The following is a 23,100-nucleotide window of genomic DNA, read 5'->3' as shown; positions in this document are numbered from 1 at the left end:
TGGAGCAAAGTAGAACAACTAGTTTATAACATCTTGTAGATATAAATAAGGAAATCCAGTAAAAAGAGCTGAAACCACATTTGTGTTTCGTGAAGAAGCTCCCTGCTACAGTCCTTTCCATCAGAAAGACACTTAGCACTTGTAGAATCAGATCTGTGCCTGAACTTTATCACTGTTAAGAATCATTACTTTCTTTACTAGCAAAAGTACAAACCACCACGTAGTACTTCTGCAAAGGCTTGATTTTTTTTTTTTTTTAACTTGCAATTTCCTCCCTAGCTTAAAATGCTTCTTGCAAGTGCTACTTTTCAAAGTGACTTCACATGGACAAATCTATTTTAAGGCATTTGTTAATTCAACATCAGTGAAATGTGGAGCGAAACAAAAATGAAGTCATTGTTCATTCTAAGATTATTTATGTCATATTCAGCGGGGAGGGGGAAATTTTGTGGAGCTCTGTTTCTTTTCTCAATTTTATTCCAACAGCTTGGTGCACTTATTAATTCTTATGGCTTTCATTATTTAAATGAAGATGATACACAGTTCTCCATTTCCTTTTCTGGGGTCTTTTTTGTCTTCTCGGAATAATTTCTCCATCTGGATGCATGCTTAGCCCTTGTCATGAATCACAGATAAAGCAGAAATCCATTATTGTTGTCTCATTTGTTGTCTTTGTGTGTCTGAATAACTGGTTTAGCCTCAGCCATGCAAGTTATTTTATGTGGACATACTCCAGAACCAAAGTAGTAAACAGGGAGTTCTGTGCATTCTAACATAGAAATTAGGATAAGCATTCATTTATCCTGTGCTTTAGCATGCTCATACAGGTGATTTTTAACATTTTCTTCAATGAGGATCCAATGTAGCTGAAACTTGGATGTACAATCTGATTTTCCTGCAGGTTACATGATAATGGAAACCTTTATCCTAAGCTAGAGTTGTCTTTAACCATACTGCAGTTTTGTTTATGATCATATTGCACATGACTTCTAGTAAAGTACTTTTTTTTTTTTTGTGGTTTGCAATTTCTCATGTGATTTTAGGTTTTAAAATGTCTCCCCTGTTCTCCTGTTATCATACAGAGCATAGTCAGTGCAAAGTTTTATGCTTGGCACATAGAGCAATTCATCTCAAAATTACATGTTATTTGCTTAATTTGGTATTTCTATTTACACTAACTCTAAATGCCTACTTGGATCTTATGATCAGCTTCCAATTTATTTCTACTGTAGCATCCGGACAGTTGCTATTTATGTCTTTCTAGTTTTTCCACTGTGCTCATTCTGGTGAGTGTCCATCTCATCACAGCTGCATTGTGGATTCACATTTCCAGAATAATACAAGTGTTAAAAATATTTTAAGTCATAAGTTTTCGTATGTGTGAGAGAGTCTCGAAGTTCTCACGTTTCTAGGCTCCTAGATCATGGGGGGAATCCAGAGTCTTGAGTGGCTCCAGGCACAAGCTGACAAGGCATTTCCTTAACATCAAATAGCCTGTGTGTTTATGTTTGTGGACAAGGTGGGGACAGACCAGCCCCAGATCTGCTGCCTATCCCAAAGCCCTGAAAAGCAAAGTATATTGCTTTTGCTGGGGGGGGGGAATTTAAACATGCAGGGCAGCAGCAACAGCTCAGGAGCAGAGCTGGAGGCACCGATTGCTAACTGCTGTAAGAACGTGCTAATCCTACACTCCATTCATGTGATTTTGCATTCTGACTTCTCCCAGGCTCTTCTGTAGCAAGGCAGCTCTAGCCCATCCCTCATATTTTGGACAGCAAAACTCAGTTTTGCCTGTATTGTTGGGAAGGCAGCTCTACCTTTGAGAGAGGTACGTAGGCTATTCTGCAAAGCAGGAAAAAACTGAGCCCCTAAGAGGAGGAACCACAAGAGCAAACGTGTCCCAAACCCCACAAACAAACAAACAATCAAAAAAGATAAATTAACCTCTGCAACTTAGATGAGTGCCCTTATTATTGAGGTAGCAAATAAAAAGGAAGTGTCCATGTGTTCTCTAACAGTTTGGCTGAGGTTGAAAGAACAGGAGAACAAAGGCCTGATATGATGGCATGGAGCAAAAGCAGCTTTAAAACACGGTTTCAGGAAGGGATGCTGAAACATTTAGGCTGGTCTCTAAAAAAACATAAACCTTTCAAAATAGCAAATGCTATAGCAAAGACTTTCAAATCAGGAGTTAGAAGCATGAGTCTTACTAAAATTAGTGGGAGCTGTGCATCTACAGCTGTAATGGCTTTGAAATCTCAGCCTATAATATTCGTTGTTTTCCATCATCAGGCATGTGGCAGGGAAAACATCTTCTGTGACTGAAAACACAAGTAGTTGTCCATCCAGAACTGCTGGAAACCATGTGAAGTTGTCTTCAGTGCTAAGTAGGCTATACGGTACATATTAATTTATTTAAGAACAACTGAAGTGTTTGAAGCCTTGTAAAGGAAATCGGGGGGCACAAGTGTTAAGACTTTTATATGTTCATACAAAAATATACAAGGTTCCTAGTGCATTGTAAAATGAAAGAGCAGAGGCAGACCAAGTCTTTAACCATCTGAAACAATCTAATCATCCTCTGGAAATGCACTGTTTAGGGTGACTATGTTAACTGAAAGCAGAGTGATTAAATAAAGTCAGGCTGGTAAATCTCCCGAGTACTACTGACTTATTTGTAGTATCATTGAAGAGGAGTAGTACGACTGGTGTCTCGAGTCTAAAAGCTATGACATTCAGAGGACGGTAATTGAAGCCTGCCATTCCAAAGCCCTGGGTACACGTTCAGATCTTATCAATGCAAATTTTACAGCCAACGATTTGCATCAAGATAAAAATTAATTCTTCTGTTGGCTGCCTTGGGTTTGATCCATGAGAGAGCACAGGAAGAAATAATAATAAATTTGTAAGTTACTATGTATCAACCATGACTTTAAGACAGGGAGAAAGATAAAGAGAAAAAACCTGCTCTGTCTCACTCTCAGCTCTCACACCACAGAACACCAGTGAAGGCCGATAGACATTTGGTCTCATAAAAAGCATACAAAAATGCAGGCACAGACAGGACAGGAGGAATGATTTTTGTCAGAAAGACCCCTGATTGAAGGCATCCAACTCCAGCAACCCCTTTTAAGCACAGACTTTAAGAATCACAATTTATCCCAGCTCTGTGAGAACTCAAAGAGAAAGAGAGTAGATTCTGATGACACCAAATACCTGAACAATTTAGTATTTTATAGTTAAAATTACGGTATGCATTGTCACTAGAAGCTGACTGGAAGACAGTGTGGACTACAAGTAAAGACATCACTAACTTCTCCGACTCCATATTATTGCTTTCAGGACATTTTAAGGCACCTTAAGACAGAGACCCAGGTAAAAAGCACAACAGTAATTCTGGTTTGAGGTGACAATGATGTGTGAATGCGTTGCCTCTGAAAGAGTAGGTAGCAAACTTCTGATGCAGGTAAAACACACAGATTTTCTGCTACATACTTCATCCCTTCTATGAATCTCCCAACAACTGACCAGAAGTTAAGGACCTAAACAGAGAAAAGCTGCAGCTGTTCAAGGAATACCTTGAAGGAGGGAATGTTCATCTCCAGCTTTTGGGCAGTTATTTGTTCCAAATATCATCAATTGCAGATCTGATTGCAAGCGCGTTTGCCCTTCTTGAATTCATCTTACTGTTTGAGCTGTTCCCCTGCAATAGGTGGCTAAACTGAAACAGGCAAAAAGCTAGCTGAGTGACCCTTGCATATCTGAAGGGTAATCATTCATCTCATCACCGTTTCTGCTAACCACCCTTCTCCAAACACAGGAGAGTGCAGAACTTCAAAGCAGGTACTTACAAAGTTGGTAAAAACATGACTCAAACCCGGGAGGTTCTCCAAGGATGCAGAAACCTGAAGCCACTCAAAAATTACTGCCCATATTCCTGGCAGGCTTCACACACAATGAGAATAAAAACTATTCAAAGTCAACTAACAGACCAAAATGATACAGCACAGTTGCTTGATTTTAAGTCAAATTAGTTAGTCAATGCAGTCCCTGTATTAAGCCTGTTTTCCAACCTAAAAAGCCTTAAAAATACTAGATTTTGCTGGGTCTGCTTGATAAAACTGCATTTTAGATTAACAGAGCTAAAAAAGTGGTGAATTATCTAATTATCTCTGCATTTTAATTACCATCCTACTCTTAAAAATAAACCGCTCTGGCAAACTTTCCTGGTAGACTTCTTAGTCCCTCTGGTTATTACCATGGACAACATGGACCAGCTTCTGTAGTTCCCACAAAGGTCCCTAGAGCATCACTGCAATTATGAACTTTAATTAGGATCTGGGGCACTAGATCACTGACAGTTTAATTGTTTATTCTTAGAATTATCATTACTGACTATTATTAGTTTATATATTGTACTGGTGGTGTATAATCTCAACATTTTTTGTATTTGGAATGGTCTTTTTACTCATTCAAAAGGCCATTTGTTGTTCCATATTTCTAGCATACCATTAAATCAGTGCATTCATCACACTCCTGTGCAGAAAGTTTAGAAAATATCACTCTCCAAATCATTTTTCTGCACCACTTATCTCCAAGATAGGTAATTTGGCTACAGATCTGTTTTCCAAATGTGAAACACAAGGTATCCCACAATCATCGTGACTAGTCATCAGTCTCTTCAGAGTAGCCCTACTGGGAGGCAGTTCAGAATCTTCCCTTTATTTAATCCCCTGGTTTCTCTTTGGATGACAGCAAATAAAGGCTCCAATTACATGGGTGTTTGTTGCACTGACAACTTGTTCCCAAAGGTCTTTTACCAGGCACAAGGAATTTTACAGTTGCAGAACCACTAAAAAACTCAAGCAGGGATGTAACTTCAAGCAAGCATGCCTGCTGATGTCAGCGAGACCCCTGGCGTGACTGCATCTTGGACCAGCATACAGCCAGTAATCCTGACTCGGGAAAGTACCAATGTATGTGCTGAGTTTCACACGTAATCAAGAAAGGCCCCTAGCCTGAGGTTAAGCAAAAGACTTCCACAGCACTGAATATCCGTGAGAGAAGATGACATAAAAATAGCATGCAGAGACAAAAGGCATCATACGTGCTTACAGCTCAGTTATCTGTCCTCATTTTCATATATTACAAATGTAAAAGAGATACATTAACACATAGTTGCAACTCAGCATAGTTAAAAGTGGATTTGAATTACCTCGAGCTGTTCTCTCCTTGCTTACATTCACAGACAAAACCAAATTAAAGCAGTGCTGCTGCTGTTCATTAGGACCTTGCAGCTCCTCTGTTGCATTGAATTTCTTCATGAATCAGTGACTTTTGTGGACTCACTGCGAGAGCCAGCAGCTGATCTCAATTTGAAGACAAGCTGAACTGCAGGTGTGTAACAAAAACTTTTGGAGCAACAGGAGGATTTTTGTCAGAAGCTGCTTTAAGGAGTGGCTCTCACAGAAAGCTCAGAAGCACCTGAAGAGATCGTTTGGTTGTCCTAAGGCAAGATTAGCTCTAATCACATCGTTCTTGACTAATGCATGTTCAACCTGTTCTTAAAGACTTCCAATGATAGACACTGCTCTTTATCTTCTCTAGGCAATCTATTGCTGTGCTTCACTATCCCTCTTCTTTGAATATCTTATATGTCTCAGGTAACTCTCCCTTGCTTTAATATATGCTATTAAAATAGAAATAAAATCCTATTAAATAAAAGCTTGCAGCAGATATGGAGAGGGATTATTCCTTGCTTCTTTACATTCTTCATGCATTCAAAAACTTTTATTGTATCTTCCTACAATCTTCACTCCTCCAGACTAAACAGACCTAACTCCTTTCCCCTTTCTTTTTAGGCTACGTTTCCTACATCTCTGTTTAGTATCTTGGGGATCCTGGGAACCCCATATTTCAGCCACTTATTTGGGCTCCGGTAGCAAAACCAGCAACTTTTCTGAATGTGATTGCAAAGCACTTTGAAAAAAATCGTTTGTGTAACTATGTGCAAACTACAATTGTATTGAACTACAATATAACTATCATTCCATATGGATCCAAGATTTAGACCATCTTCTGCAGATGAGCAGCCCTACCGGATTTTGTGCACTCTTAGAGAAATCCATCACCCGTTCCACTGTACTCAGTGACTTGGTTAGAGGAAAAACAACAGAAGCAGAAAGATTTGGCTAAATGAGAATGATATATCAAAACACCCAATATTTTAATGAAAGAAACTGAATATCCACACATTTGCACTTCTGTACATTTTTTGTGATATATATATATAATTTTAAGCTGTTTACAAATAACATTTAATGCTTCAAATATTACATAATGTTGATATTATATTTCTAGCAGAAATAAATATATTGCACTTAAAAAGAAACTTTTCATTAGATGTTGCTTCATAGTTTATGTTCACAACTTCTTTTTCCATAAAAAGATTTCCCCCTACCCCCACCCCATACACACAAACACACACTTCAGTACATGGTGAATGTGCTCACGCAATGCATTATAAACAACAAAGTCAACACAGCAAACAGAAGAACTGTGGTACATTCTGTTAAAGAGGTTACATCCAGTTTTTTACCTTCCTTATTTCTAAATTAAATCTTTCCTCATGTTTCTGAAGGTACAATAAAAAAAAAAAAAGGAAAGAAAAGATTCTTTAAATGTGCTAAAGGTAAAATACAGCAAACCGTATTTTTTGTCCTTAAACTATTATAGAAGTTACTTCAGAGTTTACTTAAATCACTGCTTAGTTTTCTTTTAAAAAGATAAAATAAAGAAAAAGAAGTTGTCATTTGATAAACTAGAGACTATATGCAAGGACAGTTTATTACAGAGTAATACATAAATCCTCTGGCCAGCAAGTAAGTGATTAGTAAAGAAACCACATCTCCTGCAGCCGAAAATGCTCTGTATGGAATAGTGAGAATAAAATCTTACTAAAATCCAAATTAATCTTGCAGTGAGTGAATGTCATCCCTCTGCAGGTGATGAGTGTAAGCGCTGTGGCCACAACGCCCTCCCAGATAAGGAGCCCTAAGCATCACACTGATCTCACTGTTGCTTTTGCCCCTTATCGAGGGTAAATAACCACAATTTATATTTACTTAAAGTTTTGGGAAGCTCCCCAAGTTTTTGCAATTATTTTCATTAATATTTCTGTTTCCCTGTATACACACATATGAAGATGATGTAGTGCATAATAATTAAGTTGCCAGCCCAAATGTTATGAGTTTAAAAGAGGTTTATTTTCAAATACTGGTTAGTGTTTGCTGGATGTTGGAAGCAGCAGCATCTTCTTATGTGTACACACTCATGCAGTGCCCCAGCCTCCATGGATAAAGCCTTCTGGGAGAAAATTTGCAATTGGATTTTGTAGTTTGTACTAGCAAGTAAGTTAGCTATCATACAATTTAACATCTTTGAACTCAGGAAGAAGCATTTCCATTAGAAACTCAGTACCTTTATCCACTTGGTCTATGCTTGTTTGTCAGTTTATACCTAGAAGAGTACCACTGAAACCCAGTGTCATTGAATTTCTGTCCTTGACAGTGCCTCAGGCCATATAAAGCAATGCTGCAAACCAAACGACAAATTTAAAATGTTTTTTATGTCTAGCTTCTCTCAGGGCTGTCCAAAAGCAGAAACAAAAGAAATCCAGACAAATGCATCTAAATCAGCTTTGTTAGTCTTTGGGATGCTTTTGTTGGATGAAAGACCTGAGGCTGTTGACTATCTATGGATAAAAGGGTAATCCAGAAAACACCCGAAAGAACTTGTAACACTTTGGAGGATGATTTTATCATTCTCTTTGAAAAGCATATTCAGACATGTTCTCTCCACCTGTCTTAAAAAAACACCCAACAACATAAACCAGCACCAGTTTGCTCAGCCAAGAGAGCTCATGAAGGTGAAGAGCACTTCTCGTGGGATACAGAATGTGAATTATATTGAAAAATGAACTCTAGGTTATGTTTGGCATTCCTAGACCATCTACCAGCAACAGATGTGCTGTCCTGAAAGTGATACGATTTTGACAGCAGTACAGCAACTCCTTAAATAAATTACTGAGTTATTGTCAAAGTAGTACAGATAATATTTTTTAGGAAAGCAATTTCACTCTTTAACCAATTAATTACAAATTTACATTCATTTTCTTCCAGTTGTAAAATCAGTGCTAAAGCTGATGTAGTTGGAGGTTTAGTCTTTTCTGTGGAGTTCCTATATTGTTGCCGTCACTACAGACTGTTCTTACAGTTAGACTTTATTTTCAGGTGAGAATGTTGAATGAAATCCCACCTCTGTTACAGTCAAGAAATCTGCAGTTGGCTTCAGTGGGCAGGAATTTTAATCCTGGAATCACTCCCATGCTGCCCCCTGCCCCCAGGAAGGGGAGAGGGACAGGGAGAAGACACCTGGCCAGGTGGCAGGACATCATTGTTGGGCGTCCTGTGGTCTCTGTGAACTTAATCCCTTCAACCTCACCTCTATGCAACAGGTTTTGTTGGTAGGATTGTGAAGGCAAAGATGGGGAGAGGAGAACTGGACATACCTGTTGACCTTACTCCTGGAGAAGACCCTCACAAGCTGCCTTCATTCCCTTGCTTGGGATCTGCCCGTGATTCTGTATTAGTGCGGAACCCAGTGGGTTTCTGATGCAAAGGAATTAAATCACTGGAGAGCAGCATATTCCAAAGAGCAGAACAAAGAGGGATGAGCACATTGAAAGAGACTTGATCTGACTGGAAAAAACAAGCTGTGGATTTTGACAGGTAGTTCGTTCTGCATCCATCTACAGTATGAAACTCAACACAGAGAGCATGAATGAGGAATTGGCCTTGTCATGTTTTTATACAGGGACAGTCTACTGCTGTATTTTTTCAGATATGAATCCCATTTAATTCATAATGAAAAGCACTTGTCTATCATTTAATATTTTTGTAAACAATGTTGTTAAAATCCAGTTTTGTTCTCCAGGAAAAGCCTGCGGTATTTTCTGTGAAACAGTATCTGGGGCATTTCTGCCTGCCAAATATTGGTGTTTTCAGAACAGGGACTGGGGCAGGGCTACAGAGATTGTACTGTTTCTTTCTCTGAACTTTCTTCACGAAGGAAGGGCAGGTCAATATATGAGCAGGCTTTGTGTGACTTGTAAAACTCGTCCAAATCAGCCTACCTGTTCAAACTTAGTTCTGGAGGCATCTCAAAGCTGCCTACCGACTTGACCATTTCCTGATAGAAGTATCAGCATTAAAGCTACTGGCTTGAATTCTGAACCTAACCATATCCCCTGCAATTCCAGATAAGTTAATGGAGCTGCAGAAGGAAACAGATAAAAGAAATCAGATTTCCCTACAGGCTTTAGTGCATGTTGTCATAGAGCCTTCATACAGCTCTAAGAGAAGTCAAGTAACTGGAGGAGAGGGATAAAAAATTTCTTCCCAATCTCCTGTGAAATTCTTCTTTCTATGGAATCATGTATGTAACATAACTTGAAGAGTTATGTTGCTGTGGGGCCAATATAATCTAATTTCCTGAAAAATAGGGGGTTTATATCAAAATGGGTAGACTCAACCTTGCAACATGCACTTTTCAGGTGAATCTGATAGCCTGGAGCAAAATCTAACATTTGGATACATCAAGCCAAATTCAGTGTCTGATTCTAAGCCATTTAAATACTGCAGAGCTTGGCCTATTATATTAACTTATGGAACTCTTTGTAGTAGCTCTGAACTCAGAAACTGTAAATGTAGGTTTGTTTTATTCACATACAGAGCACAGAAGTTGCAAATTGCCACAGGCTGTTTTTTATCAGCATACCCAACAGTGAGTAAAGGGAAATCGGGATGATACTGCAGATAGCTGAAGTGATTGAAATGGCCAATTTGGCAAGATTTTAAATTCAGCTACTGTGAAATACATACAGATGGACCTTATCTGTGGGATGCAAGTACTGGCCCACAACAGAAATTAGGAAAAGCCTGGGAGGCTGTCATTGCTCTGTGTGATGGGGCACGTAAGATGAGGTGCGTGACTTGCCTTGCACTTCACAGAGATGGGAGGTAGGTGACTCAGCATACTGTGCTCTGCTTCTTACCATATGATACCAACACACACTGGTCAGAAGTAGAGAATAATGCCAAAAAAGTCTGCTTTCCATTCGGTGTTCCAGCTCTACAGGGATCTTTAATATATGAGATTGGATTGCTAGGGGTTTTTAACAGTAGATCTGTTATCTTCTGTAACTTGGATGCCACTCTACACAGAAACTCTGTGCTGACTTTTTTACAGTGAAATCCCAGCTCCCACCATGCAGAAAATTAGCATTGCGCTGATACTCTTTCCAGCAGTGCAAAGGATTCACGCTAGCTCTCTGCAAACAGGTCAATTTTTCTTATACCTCTATGGTTCCTCTATTGCATCAAACGTAATGTACTGGAAAAAGTGAGCAGTACTTGAATGAGAACCCTAATTACTAACTGAAAAATAGAGACGAGAATTAAAAAAAATTACATGTGAAGTTCTGCGCTGGTATTTTCCCAATATAGGGGGGACATGGGAAAACACACATTACAACCCTCGTTTTCCTGGCCAAAGAGCTTGTATAATAACAGCCATGACCAAACCCAAGAAAATCAGAACAAATAGAAGGATACTCCAATGTCACTCATCTGATACCAGCCCCTTGATTACAGTTTGATGTAGAGAGTCTGCAGACTGATCTAGCCTGAAATCTGGTTAACTTGGTACACATTTACAGCTAGAAACAGGTCTTCAGTGGCAAGCACAGCAGCAAACAAGCATTGATTTAAAGATTTGGTATCTTGGTTTTTTAAGTGACAGATTTTCCCAAATCAACATTTTCCTTCATCATACCTTAATAGACAGTTAAATTGCTCCTCCTAGGATATAGATCAAACTTCTTTTTAAATGAAGGGCAGAATACATCATACTTCTACAGTCCTGTAACACAGTTCTTTCTTGGAACTGATAAGTGTTTTGTGAAAGAAACAAAGAAAGAAAAACTTGTTAATAATTTTTTCTTTGGGATTATAGTAGCAACTAAGAAATACTGCTTCTGGTGAATATAAGCCAGTCTTTTAAAAAGGACAGTGGTCTTCTCCACTTTGTCCCATTCCCAGCAAGTGTGTGCTGATAGCCTAAAACATGCTCAAAGTTATAGCAATACATTTTTCTGTTTAGATGCTCATCAGTCACAAGAAGAGATGAAGATGAGTAAGAGTATTGCCTTTTTCAGAATTCTTCTAGCATATGAAAAAAAAAAGACCTATACACAATTAATTTGTACACTGCTGCATAAACGTAATCTCTTTCCGCTAGGTATAATGCACCTTTGGAACAAGCTGCACGCGACCAAAAATCCTGGGGATTTACTTTGGGATCCATTTCAGCTGTGTTACACCTAGATCTGTGAGCAGCTCCAAGCTGCATGCTCTCTTCTTGAGATCCCTCAGCGGAGGAATCTATATCCATAATGCATTTTCTTAGCTGGTTTGTTACGAGTTCAGCACTCCTGCCACAGGCCTTTCAGGAAGGTCCCTTGTATTTTTCATACCAAGCTTGCACATTTCAAATCTCATCATGTTTCTTTTGTCTTACATCACTCATACAAATGGCGTCATCACTGCGGAGGAGTGACGCAGTCCCTGGATAGCTGCATAAGGACCCTGCTGAAAATAATGGTGGTACCTAGGCATGTGGAAGGAAGGGAAAGTGGGGCCACTACCTTGCATGGAGCTGGCTATAGCAGAGGGTGTAAGAGGCATTCCCAGGCGGCTGTACGGAGGCAGAGATCCTTGGATTGGGTGAGGAATGGGTGTAGCTATAGATGCAGTGCTGGTACCCAGGGCACTCAAAGACTGTGGATGCTGAAATCCAGGAAAACTGGTCGAGGAGGATACCCAGGAACTGAGGGACAGGTTATCAGATGTTGTGAAGGCTGACCCTGCAAGCAAAGAGAAAGAACGGGTGATGTTTGCACTGCCACACACACTGGTAAAACAGCATAAAGGGAGAAAATGGGTCTTTCAATGCAAGGCTGATTTTGATGACAAGTTGTCATGGGAAATACTTCCCAAATACTTCTCTCTCCTTACAGCTTTCTTTATATTATTTGCTAGTTGCTGTCTTTTATCACTACATCTTAAGAAAAAATTTCATTTTAAGGAGCTGGTTGCAGTCACCTGAACAGTAAAGTCAGCTTTGCCTGTCGAACATTTTTGGTATTAAACATTGAAGAACTTCGTAATGCTGCCACTAAACACTGAAGCTTCTACTCTGACGTGAGGTCTCCCTGTTTTGAAGACATGCTTGTAGCTTTTTACATCATCCTCGGTAGAACTGGTTATTTTTTTTCTAAAATTTCAGTCTGGCAAAAATGCAGAAAAAATTGCACCATAAGTTTTCCTTTTTTCTTTTTTTTTTTTTTTTTCTTTTTTACCCCAGTAAAATGTGTCAACATTGCATCTTTTCAATCAACCTGACTTTTTCTAAAACACAGAACAAAAAATTCTAACATGTCAGAACATCTGTTGTTTTCCCAGCTGTGTACAGTGCTCTAAGAAACAAGACTAATGCCAAATCATAGTAAAAGATGTGAGGCTTTAAGTGAAATGCACAAAAACATTAAAAACATGCTCTCAGGTTAATTATCTATTTTTGATCAAATGGAAATGGTTTCTTTGGTATTTTTTTCATCTGAAAAAGTTCCAAAGATTATTTTCACAAATCTTCCATCTCTTTAAAACACTTTTTCTCCGAAGACTTTAGAATCATTAAAAAAGGGAAATGGTTTCTTTAAACTAGGATTATTTACTTATTTGGTTTTGACAGTCAAATTTTTAGGCCACTAATAATTTGTTTCAGTCATTACACATGGTCATTTTCAAATAATCTGTTGAGACTGCTGCCTTTCACCTCTGCGGTTCCTCTGTGCATCTCGTCATCCTCAGATATCTGATTTTTAGAAATGGGGAATACAATAAAATCCTATAAATAAACTCTTAATTTTTATTCCTATTCAAACAATAATTCAACTCATGTCCCTTCTGTATTTTCCTTCTTGTCCAACTGCATCCATGGAGAAAATGTTTCTTACTTTAAGAAATAAATTTGCTGGCAAGGGTATTTGGCAAAACATAATTTTATGTCAGTATTGCAAAACATTCCGAGAACAAGTTTTACAACAGGTATTAGTTTCATAAATCTGATTCTAGAAGTCAGGTTCATCCAAATTGTTAAAAAAGTAGGAAGACACCTATCTGTCAAGGTAAACTTATTGGAATTATGTATACTAAGTAATTGTAGCCACATACTCAAAACAAAGCTATAAGCCAACAGGAATAGAAAGAAAAAATTCAGATTATAATTTTTTTAAAAATACATCTCTTTAGGGATATATTTGCAAATCAGAAAGAGAGCTACTCTTGATTAATTCCTCCTCTGCCTAATGAAACAAGTAAAACAGCCCAGTAACAGGAAAGAGAAATTGTGTCAGTTCAGCAGTAGAAATGGACTTGAACCAAATCCTGGCCCTCCCACTGAACCGAATCCCAACCACCGGGAAGTTAGGATCCAGAGCCAAACTATAAAGATAACACTGTACTCACCGACCAGAACAAAACCCTTTACAAATGTGGGGATATCTGAGCATGATGGCGCTACAGGGAAAGCGGGATGCAGATCTGGATTTGCCTGGAAGGTTTACATTTGGCCCTGTTCCAGGGAGCTACTGTGAATCCAGTGTGTGTGGATGCTAGGGCACAGGCACCCAGACATGAAGCATGAAAGAGTTTTAATTGGATTTATATGTTTCATTTCTGTTAATTCCTTTGGAAATGGACTTTTTGGGATAAATATACTACTGAAGGATAGCCACTTCCATCTTCAGATAGCTGAAATAGGCTGAGCTGAGAATGCTCTGGGTGGGTGCTGAAATAAGTGGAAATAAATAGCAATAAACTTTGTTTTTCACAAAGTATGTGATCCCTTCTCATAAATGGTCATGAAATGATCAGAGGGATATAACACCGCTCCTATGAAGACAGGCTGAGAGAGGTGGGGTTGTTCAGCCTGGACAAGGCTCCAGGGAGACCTTATGGTGGCCTTTCAGTACTTAAAGGGGGACTATAGGAAAGATGGGGACAAACTTCTTAGCAGGGTCTGCTGCAATAGGACAAGGGGTAATGGTTTTAAACAAAAAGAGGGTAGATTTAGACTAGATATGCGAATTTTTTTATTATGAGGGTGGTGAATCACTGCAACAGGTTGCCCAGAGAGGTGGTAAATGCCCCATCCCTGGAGACATTCAAAGTCAGGATGGATGGGGCTCTGAGCAACCTGATCTAGTTGAAGATGCCTTTGCTCATTGCAGAGGGAGGTTAGACTAGGTGACCTTAAAGGTCCCTTCCAACCCCCTATGATTCTCATGAAGAACTCCCATAAGCACCCTTTCCTCCTCCAGCTGTAGTGGTCTCTAATTGCAACTTACTACTCAAAAAAGTCTCACATACCACATTTGCCACCACCAAGGGAATGTGCTGTAGTAACTCTGAGACAGTTGAGACCTCAAAGAGCTTGTAACTCACACCACCCAGCAACATGTATGTATTTGGCTGTCAACTCTCATATATATGGGAGGACATCCCTCAATTTTGCATGCAAGGTAGTTTTAAAATGCATCGGAAGAAATGAAAATGTTTATGGAGTTTCAATAAGACCATCATTTCTCTCCTCATATCTTGGAGGACTTTTCCTTATTTAAGGACACCAGACCTAAACAGAGAGTGAAGGCAGTACCTGTTACTCATCTGCAAGAGCAGTGTGTTTTACTCTCTGCACACATCTCTGGTTGCCATGCTAGCACATGGCTCTCAGAAAAAAGTCAGTTGCCACAACTCATCACCCTCGTCACTTACTCATTTGTCATATTGCGAGCAAATGCAGAACTGTACCCTGTATCTACTATACATAAAACTACTTGTAATAAACTATTCTTTCCTCCTATGATGCCTTCCTAGGGATTCTCTTCGGAAGAGAAAGGCTTTAATGGCCAGCTGTCATGCTGAGGTTCACCTAGTTCACCTTGTCACTCCCAAAGGAGGACATCACACCAGGGAGAACTTTAATTCTTGGGGAGAAGATGCCGTGCTCTGAGCACTGCTGGTATGGGAAAATCTAGCGCTGTCTTCAACAATAACTGGCCTAGGATCTAAGCTGGCGTGAACCGAGGTAATCCCCCAGAAGCATGTGAAAGGATGGCATCGTACCAGCTGAGGAGTTGCTCCAGAAACTCCACAATCTGAGGAACTGCTCTTAGAATAGACATGTATGAACAAGCCCACCTAATCGCATTTTGTTGAAGAGCAACTCGTGGTTAAAAATAAGTGTGTTTTCCCTGCACAAGCCCGAAGAGCTTATGACCAGAAATAATGCTCTTATCTTAGCAACACTGTATGAAGTTAGAGGACAAGACAAGGGCACTGCCAGTCGGAAGGCAGATAGAACTGCTTTACCTCAAGTGGCTGTTGCGTATCAGGCAGGTCATGAAGTCAACATGCAAAATATAATGCAACACAAGTTTATGCTAGTCAGTGATCCCACAGGGTGGGTTTGGGATCTATTTCCAGTGGCAAATTATGACAGATGCAATTTGTCCAGCAAGTATCCCCACAAAGAACCCTGTCTTACTCCTACTTTTGTGGCTGCTAAAGTGGACAAACCATTTAATAAAGCATTTGAAGTGAATTCCCTCAGCAGGAGAAGCACCTTTTAGAGACCAAGAGATAAGTAAACACCTATTTTCCAAGGAGCTATGGACTTCTCTTCCTGTAGAGGCAAAGCAGATTAATCACAGGCTGGTTGAAGATGGCCAGAACCAGTCCTCCATTCACAGAAGGCTGGAGGAGCAGCAAATGGCACACCCACACAGTCCTTTTGAAATGATGCTGAGCCCCAGGCAGTAAGTTCTGCCAAGAGATGGAGAGTGTTAGCTTGTTCTCAGCAACACGGTAATGAAGTTGCCTGTTTCTCAGTCATCTTAAAAAGGAAGCAGAGATAAGTTCTTTCCTGATGGCAAAGTCTGTATAGGCATCTCTAGAGCTATCCCCTGAACTAGCCACCCACATCAGTGCCTTGGGCATATCTGATGTTCAGAAGAGCCATAAGGTAACAACTACTCTTCTTCATTATAGGACTACATGGCAGACACACACCAGAGAACTGCTTCAGGGTACTGCAGCACTGACTGTGGTCCTCCTTTTCTCAAGCATAACTAGGTCACCATGGTTTACCTCACGAGCAGGGTTTCCTACCTCTGCTTTGTGTTGCCTGGCTGTCATCTCCAAGATCATCTTCTCCTCCGTAGGTTCGAATGGGGGATCGGGCATAGGAATGCTTTTGGATAAGGCTCTCCACGCTTTCTCTGTGAAAGGAAAAAATCCTACTGCATCAATAACATCCTAAACAGCCTCCTAATTCATTAAGTTAAATGCAATGAACATACTGCATTTTCTCTGTCCAGATCAGAGTTTTCTTCACACTCACTCTCCGAAATTACTTAACCAAAGGGTTGCCTCGTGGTATGCCACTGCAAATGCCAGGCTTGGCCTGCAGCGTTTTGACATCGCTGATCACCTCTTACCTGCATGGTACAGCTTCTTCAGCAAAGTGAACTTCCCACTGCATTTCCTGGATGTGGTCTCAAGACAGTGGATATAAGACCAGCACTCTTCATAAATTCACAAACACAAGCTCTGGGGTTATTTGTGCTGAGTGATCAATCTGGGTTCAAAGAGACACCTGTGGTCCAGCTCCTTTCAAACAAGCTTTCTCGTCATACACAACCACCTCATCTGGTGCTCTCCCATTTCTCTGAAGTCAGGGGCAAGAGACAGATGTGTCCAGAGACAAGCCAGCTCTAACCATGCTCTCTCAGCATCAGAGATGAGGCCAGTTTGTAGCAGGAAGTCTACAGATACTGCCCATCTCGTGCCGCATCTATTCTGGGAGGCTGGAAGCATCTGCCAGGCCCCTGCCTCGCTGGTGGCACAAAGCACTGAAGTCACCCAAACAATTTTTAAATAGAAGGAAGGCATATCTGCATGATAAGCCATAGCAGTTTGTAAGGAAGATCCAACCTTACACATTCCCAGCGCGTTTCCATGTAAGTAGGTGGCATTCTCCCGAAGATGAATACGACCTAGGCACATTTCCAAAATGGGTTTGACCTTCTGTTCCCATTTAAGAAATCTAGGTAGTGATAGCTAGATTTAAAACAATCTGCTGCTCAGTGACCATTTTGTCTGAATTTACCATTTGGCCATTCATACTTGCTAACACCCTTTGCTTGGAGAGCGTGGCTGTTAAAGAAATTCCAAGGAAAATAATTTTCCAAGTGACATGATAAATCACAATGGCACATGTTTTCCTTTCCTACAGAAAGCCCATTATGGTCATTTTGTCCTTGGTCTATCACTGGCATCATTACTTATGCTAGTCTCCTCAGAAAAAAAAATATAAATAAAAAGCGGATCTTATCAGTGATTTACTTGTGTCAGGATTGGAAGTGGACTGAAAGCAATGGCAGTTCCTACATAGAGGATGATATAATTGGATTACTGCCTTTTAAGTGATTGAAAACAGTAGGCATATCGGGGCTATCTGTAAGAAGACTTCGCAAAGAAAAAGACAGATGCCATTGTTTACATAATGTGCTGCATGCCTCTTAAAACTTTTTTTTTCTGAAGCAGAATGTGAAATGCAAAGAATTGTACTTAACAAAAAAGACTATCTCAGATGAGTACAGAATAACGGAATTATTTAGACCAGTGATATCTGAGTGATTTAGATACCAGTCTATAAGTGTATTCATAACCAAAGAATTACTAATCTTTAAAGGTCTGAAAAATAAATGTGAGTCAGGTGATTGTATTGTCCCTATTGGCTTTATTTCTAGTAAAGGTCTGCTTACAACAACAGACATTGCAGCCTGTAATAATATCCTGATGCAACAGAAACAATGCAAGCTCTAGTTCTAGTGCAGTGGGCCAAATTCATCTCTAAAACATTGGATCCAATGGTGGTTTGGGGATAAACTCACCCCAATAAATTTATATTTGATTTACCTACAGGGATTTAAAGCTAAATCAAATGCCCACAATTATTATAGACTAAATTCTTTCCAGATGGGTTTGTATGCTAAGACAGAGAAGTCTATTATTCTATACGGTTGTCTTCTTTTAAAGGAAAAAGAGAGATGACTTCTTAGTGAACCCTGAATCTGCAAAGTTTGAAACCAGGGAACTATGTGGTAGGCTTATTTATTTATTTTTAATGTTGTAATGTCACAGGTAGTATGCTAAAGTTTTTAAAAGATTAGTCTCATTCATTGGCACAAGAAGCAAATGTGTTTATGGCAGAGGGAACAGTAATGAGGAAACTTGGATCAGGGAAAGGAACTAATTTCACAAAAGCGGTTCCTTTTGTGCAGCTGGGATTTAACATTCAAAATCGTATACGCTTAACATGCCTAACCATGTAGGTGGTTTATGCTAGTAGGCACAACATGCCTACTGATTTTTCATTTTAAAGGTTGAAGCTGTGATTCACATCATGAGTGCAAAGCGTTGAGATTCACAGCAGAATGTAGGCACCTGGTCCCCACAACCTTCAGGTGGACACTCTTCTTTCCACATACAATACATGCTGCATATAAACCTTCAAATAACCCTATGGAATGCAAAAGGCAGGGCAGGAAACCATCTAAGCATGTGAAACAAAACAAAGAAAAACAAGAAGTGGTGTCTTTTCTCCACTCATGAAGTATATCTCTGAGTTACCCACCAAGTACTGGTTCTTCCACCTAGAAAAACAAGAGCTTGAGTCTACACTCAGGTCTCCCCCGCCCTGGACAAGTGACCTAAGTTAAGGGATAATCTTTTCTTCCCCTTGTGTTTCAAAGGAAAGGGATGTTGGCCTCTGCATCATGCTCCAATACTTCATGTTCAGAGAGTACCACCTGGAGATCAAGTTTTCTTAGAGAAGAAAAGGGTTACAGCTCATCCAGCATAGGATGGAAAGAGGTCTGCCTCTTCCAGCCTTTGAAGGCAGAAGAGCTTCAGGACTTTCTCCCAAGTAGATGTGTAGGAGGAAGTAGATGATGCAGAATATGGTGCTCTGTAGAGTGGACCAATAAAATTATTTAAAGTCCATAATAATAATAATAATAATTTTAAAACTTTGGCTTTATAGTTCTCTATGCCACAGCTTCGGATATCTCAATGTGGTTTAAAGGATTCATGGAAATAATTTTATAAATTATTGAACAATAAATCAATATTTTTCATTTTATGATTCTGCTCAATAAAAATAAACTAGCAAGTGAGGAGTATGGTGGAGGTTTTTTAAAGCTTTCCTTTAGTATTTTTCAGAGCTGATTCACACTGAACTGGCTGAAGAACTAGAGTAACTTCCAGTTACTCAGTGCTCAACTTCTGTACTTCTGTTACTCAGTTTGTGACCAGACACTTATCTAATGCTTAGACCTAACGATTTTTACCTTTTAATGTATCTTAAAACTCCACAGTTTCTTCTATTAGGAATAAAATAGCAACAAACTTTGTTTTGAGAGATCACAAGCCACCAGCTTGATAAAGGAAAGACGTCCCCTTTCTGTCAAATTTTTTTGTGTGGTCTACCAACAATTTTCAGTCTTCCAGACTGCTCTTCAGCTCACAGATATCTTGTAAATACCCAGAGGAGGGGGAAAAAACACACACATAGACATAATATATTGCTATGATTAAGCTGTGCTGTGTGTACAGCTGGGTAGTAGCAGCAGATGACAGGCAGGAGAAGAACAAGTTAGGGGCTGAAGCTGGAAAAAAGAAGGAGGAACCGCGTGCCAAACGGAGAGGGGAAAACTAAGCTTGTATTAGCTAGCACACCCGCAGGGAAGGTGCTGAGACAGGACAAATGTGAGGAGAGGTAACAAGGAGAAGGTGCTTGGGCTGATCCCAATGGTCTGCGTTCTGACGGAAGCACGCCTTGAGCCCAGCCCTATCAATAAACCTCTGCTTATTGCCAACAAAACATTTCTCTCCTCTGTGCAAGAAATAAAACGGCGCATTTTGAATGAGGAATTGAAGAAAGTGAAGGGTGGGGAGAATTTATCAATTAGCAAGCTTTCAGAGGGCACAGGGAGAATCTTGCCATTCTTCGGGTTTTAACCTCTTGACTGAAGATTTCACTCTTGCCTCTGCTGGCAACTGATGCCAAAACTAAACTTCTATCTAGGGATGCTTTATGTCTGGCAGCTACAAACTGAGTCTTTGGCCTTGTTTAGTTAACGCACAGAGTAGTCTCAGAAGATCAAAAGTAGATAGGAAAATCCTGATGTAGCTGATGAATGATTCACTAATGCTTTACAGACTAAACCCAAGTTCTTGCCATGGGTATGAACTGGGAGATGGCAGAAAACAGAGCTGGCTTGGGAAGCAGCTGAGGAGCCAGGCCCTGTGTGAGGATGCTCGCTTCCTTTTGCTGTCAACCCAGATTACAGAAATTCTCTCAGGAGATGGTAAAGTCCCAGATTACCTTGAGAAAGATCTTTAATCAAGATGAAAAAACAGTACTTCTTCGTAAGTGGAAGCCAGCATCTCTCTGATGCTTCTTTGTATCATTTTTTTTTCTGCTCCTTTTGCTGTTACTCTGCTTCCCCTGTGCATTCACAGCAGCCTGGTGATCACCATGACCCTGATTCTGAAGCGCATGACCATGACCTCTGCTGATACAGAAGAGGGCTCACCTGGCCACAGTGCATTACCAGCGCTGATGCTGCTACACACCTGCACGCACCCGAAGCTATGGATTTTCCTGAATCTGGCAGAGCCAGCACCCAGGGGATGGAGACAGGATGCCTACCTTCTCCCTTTGGGACAAGAAGGCGTGAGGCAATACATTTGCTTTTGGCAGAAGGTGGTAGAAAAGCTAACCCAGAGCTAGCCTGCTGGAGCCAGGCCTGGGTTAGTATCCATCTTAGAGCTGTACCATGACTCCAGGGAGGATGGGGGTGATGCAATAGGCAGCTATCCATTCCACTGGGAGCCAGGCTAAACCGCCTTTGAAGACGATGTGCAAAAGCCAGACTGTGGTGAAAAAGAGCAGGGGGCAGAGCCAGGTACGCTGAACTTAGATCTTCTGCAGAAGTTACTGTCTCAGGAATCACTGCAAGAGGCACAAATGTCAGAGTGGAGTCAAGCAACCTGTTGGTATTTTCTCTCTTTGCCCATACTACCCAGGTGCTCAGTAAGTTAAAAGGTAAGAATATCCTCAGAATCTGCTCCCTGTTCCTGGTGTATGGGATTTGGGTTTTTTTCTTTTGTTTTCTGCCTCTTTCTTTACAAGGAAAAGGCAATGTTAATTAAAAAAAAAAAAAAAAAAAGAAAGAAAGAAATTAACAGAAGGAAAATAATAAAATAATAAAACTGACAACCATGTTTTTCTTGGCCATTCAGTTCAACACAAAGAAAAATACAGAACAGGATATAAAGTGTATGAATTATCAGTTTGCAGCCTGAATGACTTCTTTAGTTCTGTATTTCAAAGGTTTCCTTTTTTTGTAGCTGCCAGTTAGTATGTTTGGAAGAAAGCCCAGATAACAGAAGAGATCAGAAGTGAGGTGAGGTGAAGACAGATGGAATAAATGGGCTGAGAAGGCACAAAAATAAACTTGTCGGAAGTCGCACTGTAGTAGAACTTTTTTTTTTTAAGGGAAAAGATGACTAATTTGACCAAGACGCAAATGCTAAAAACAAGTCTGTAAAAAAACCCAACACAACAAAAAAACAAATGCAAACAAAAAAAGCCCAACAGAGCAAGAGGACCAAATACATTTCCATAACAACAGCAAAGACTGAACAACACACTGTCAGAACCACTGTTCAGATATCACTCTGCTTTCGTGTTCCTGTGGGTTTTAGTTGCTATTTTACACATGCACAGAGACATACTAATTTGCTACGTATAGTTGCTCTTATACTGGTAGATGAATATTACAGGCTGACTATAGGAACCTAATTCAGCTCCGACATGGGATGGAGCAAATCCCAGACCAGACCAAAGTAGCTCCGTTCCACTGCTTAGACTAAAACTGAACCAGTTGTGACCAGGGAAGAGCTGCATTGGCTCACGTGAGCTGAAGTTTAATTTGGCCCAAAAGCTAATACAGAGACACCGAACACTTTCACACAAAACCAAAACTATCGCGCAAATGTGGGATGGATGGAACACTCCAAGAACACATGATTTTAAAAGAGAAAGGAAACAAGAATTAAATTATGAAAAAAATCTAGGTTTTGATGATTGCAGAAGGAAGAACAAGTGTATCTCCTAAGTGGTATTTACTGGACCCTTGCAATAAACATTGCTACTGATGGCAATTCTGGAAGAGCTGTAATATGCATGGCAGTGATGTAGCCTGGCTGAAGCCATCACATGGGAAAAGTAACAACACTTGTGAAGGAGTACGAGATTATTAAATATACCCACTCTGCTTCTCTCAACTGCAAATAAAAATGAGAAAACCAGCTATTTTTTATACAAGGAGTGAAAAGAGAGGAAAAGGTAAAATTTCTCCGACTTGGAAAAAAGCAGACACTGGCAAACCTATGTCAAAGCTCTTTCTCTGTATCCTTTTTCACCAAATATAGTGACACACTTAACTCTACTGTAGGCAACCCCACAGAGCTCCACTTCACCCAGTGACTGCAGCTGTTTCTTTCTGACTGCCAGGCAGAGGATGAGAGGTGAGGAGAACAGGGCAGCACTGTAAAACTGGGGCTGAGGGAAGTCCCTGGAAAAGTTCCTCTGGGGTGGAAACCATGGGTCTGGTCTGACATCACCCCCTCTCCTTATGCATGCACTACACCTGCACGAGGTGAGTGGAAAACACTAGCAAATTAAAATATTTTTATACCATTTTGCACAAGTAAAAAGATAGATAGCAGAATACGTAAGTGAAAAATGAGCCAGGGTATGAGTGCTTAAAATCTAGGGAACTGAAGA

At 40.1% G+C, this 23,100-nt stretch overlaps 1 protein-coding gene across 1 annotated transcript in view; it reads right to left on the bottom strand.

Moving 5' to 3' along the window:
- Positions 1 to 6,200: 6,200 nt before the first annotated feature.
- TBX20 (T-box transcription factor 20) overlaps positions 6,201 to 23,100 on the bottom strand; it is a 40,350-nt gene continuing 23,450 nt past the window's right edge. The window contains exons 7-8 of the mRNA XM_056338070.1: positions 16,350 to 16,459; positions 6,201 to 11,983 (exon numbers count right to left, since the gene is read on the bottom strand). Coding sequence (XP_056194045.1) covers positions 11,643 to 11,983; positions 16,350 to 16,459 — 451 coding nt within the window. The 3' untranslated portion in view covers positions 6,201 to 11,642. The remainder of the gene's footprint in view (positions 11,984 to 16,349; positions 16,460 to 23,100) is intronic.

Source organism: Falco biarmicus, chromosome 4, assembly GCF_023638135.1.
Source record: "Falco biarmicus isolate bFalBia1 chromosome 4, bFalBia1.pri, whole genome shotgun sequence".
NCBI lineage: Eukaryota > Metazoa > Chordata > Aves > Falconiformes > Falconidae > Falco > Falco biarmicus.
Note: the sequence above shows the minus strand (reverse complement) of the source record. Positions and strands in the feature narration are given on the sequence as shown.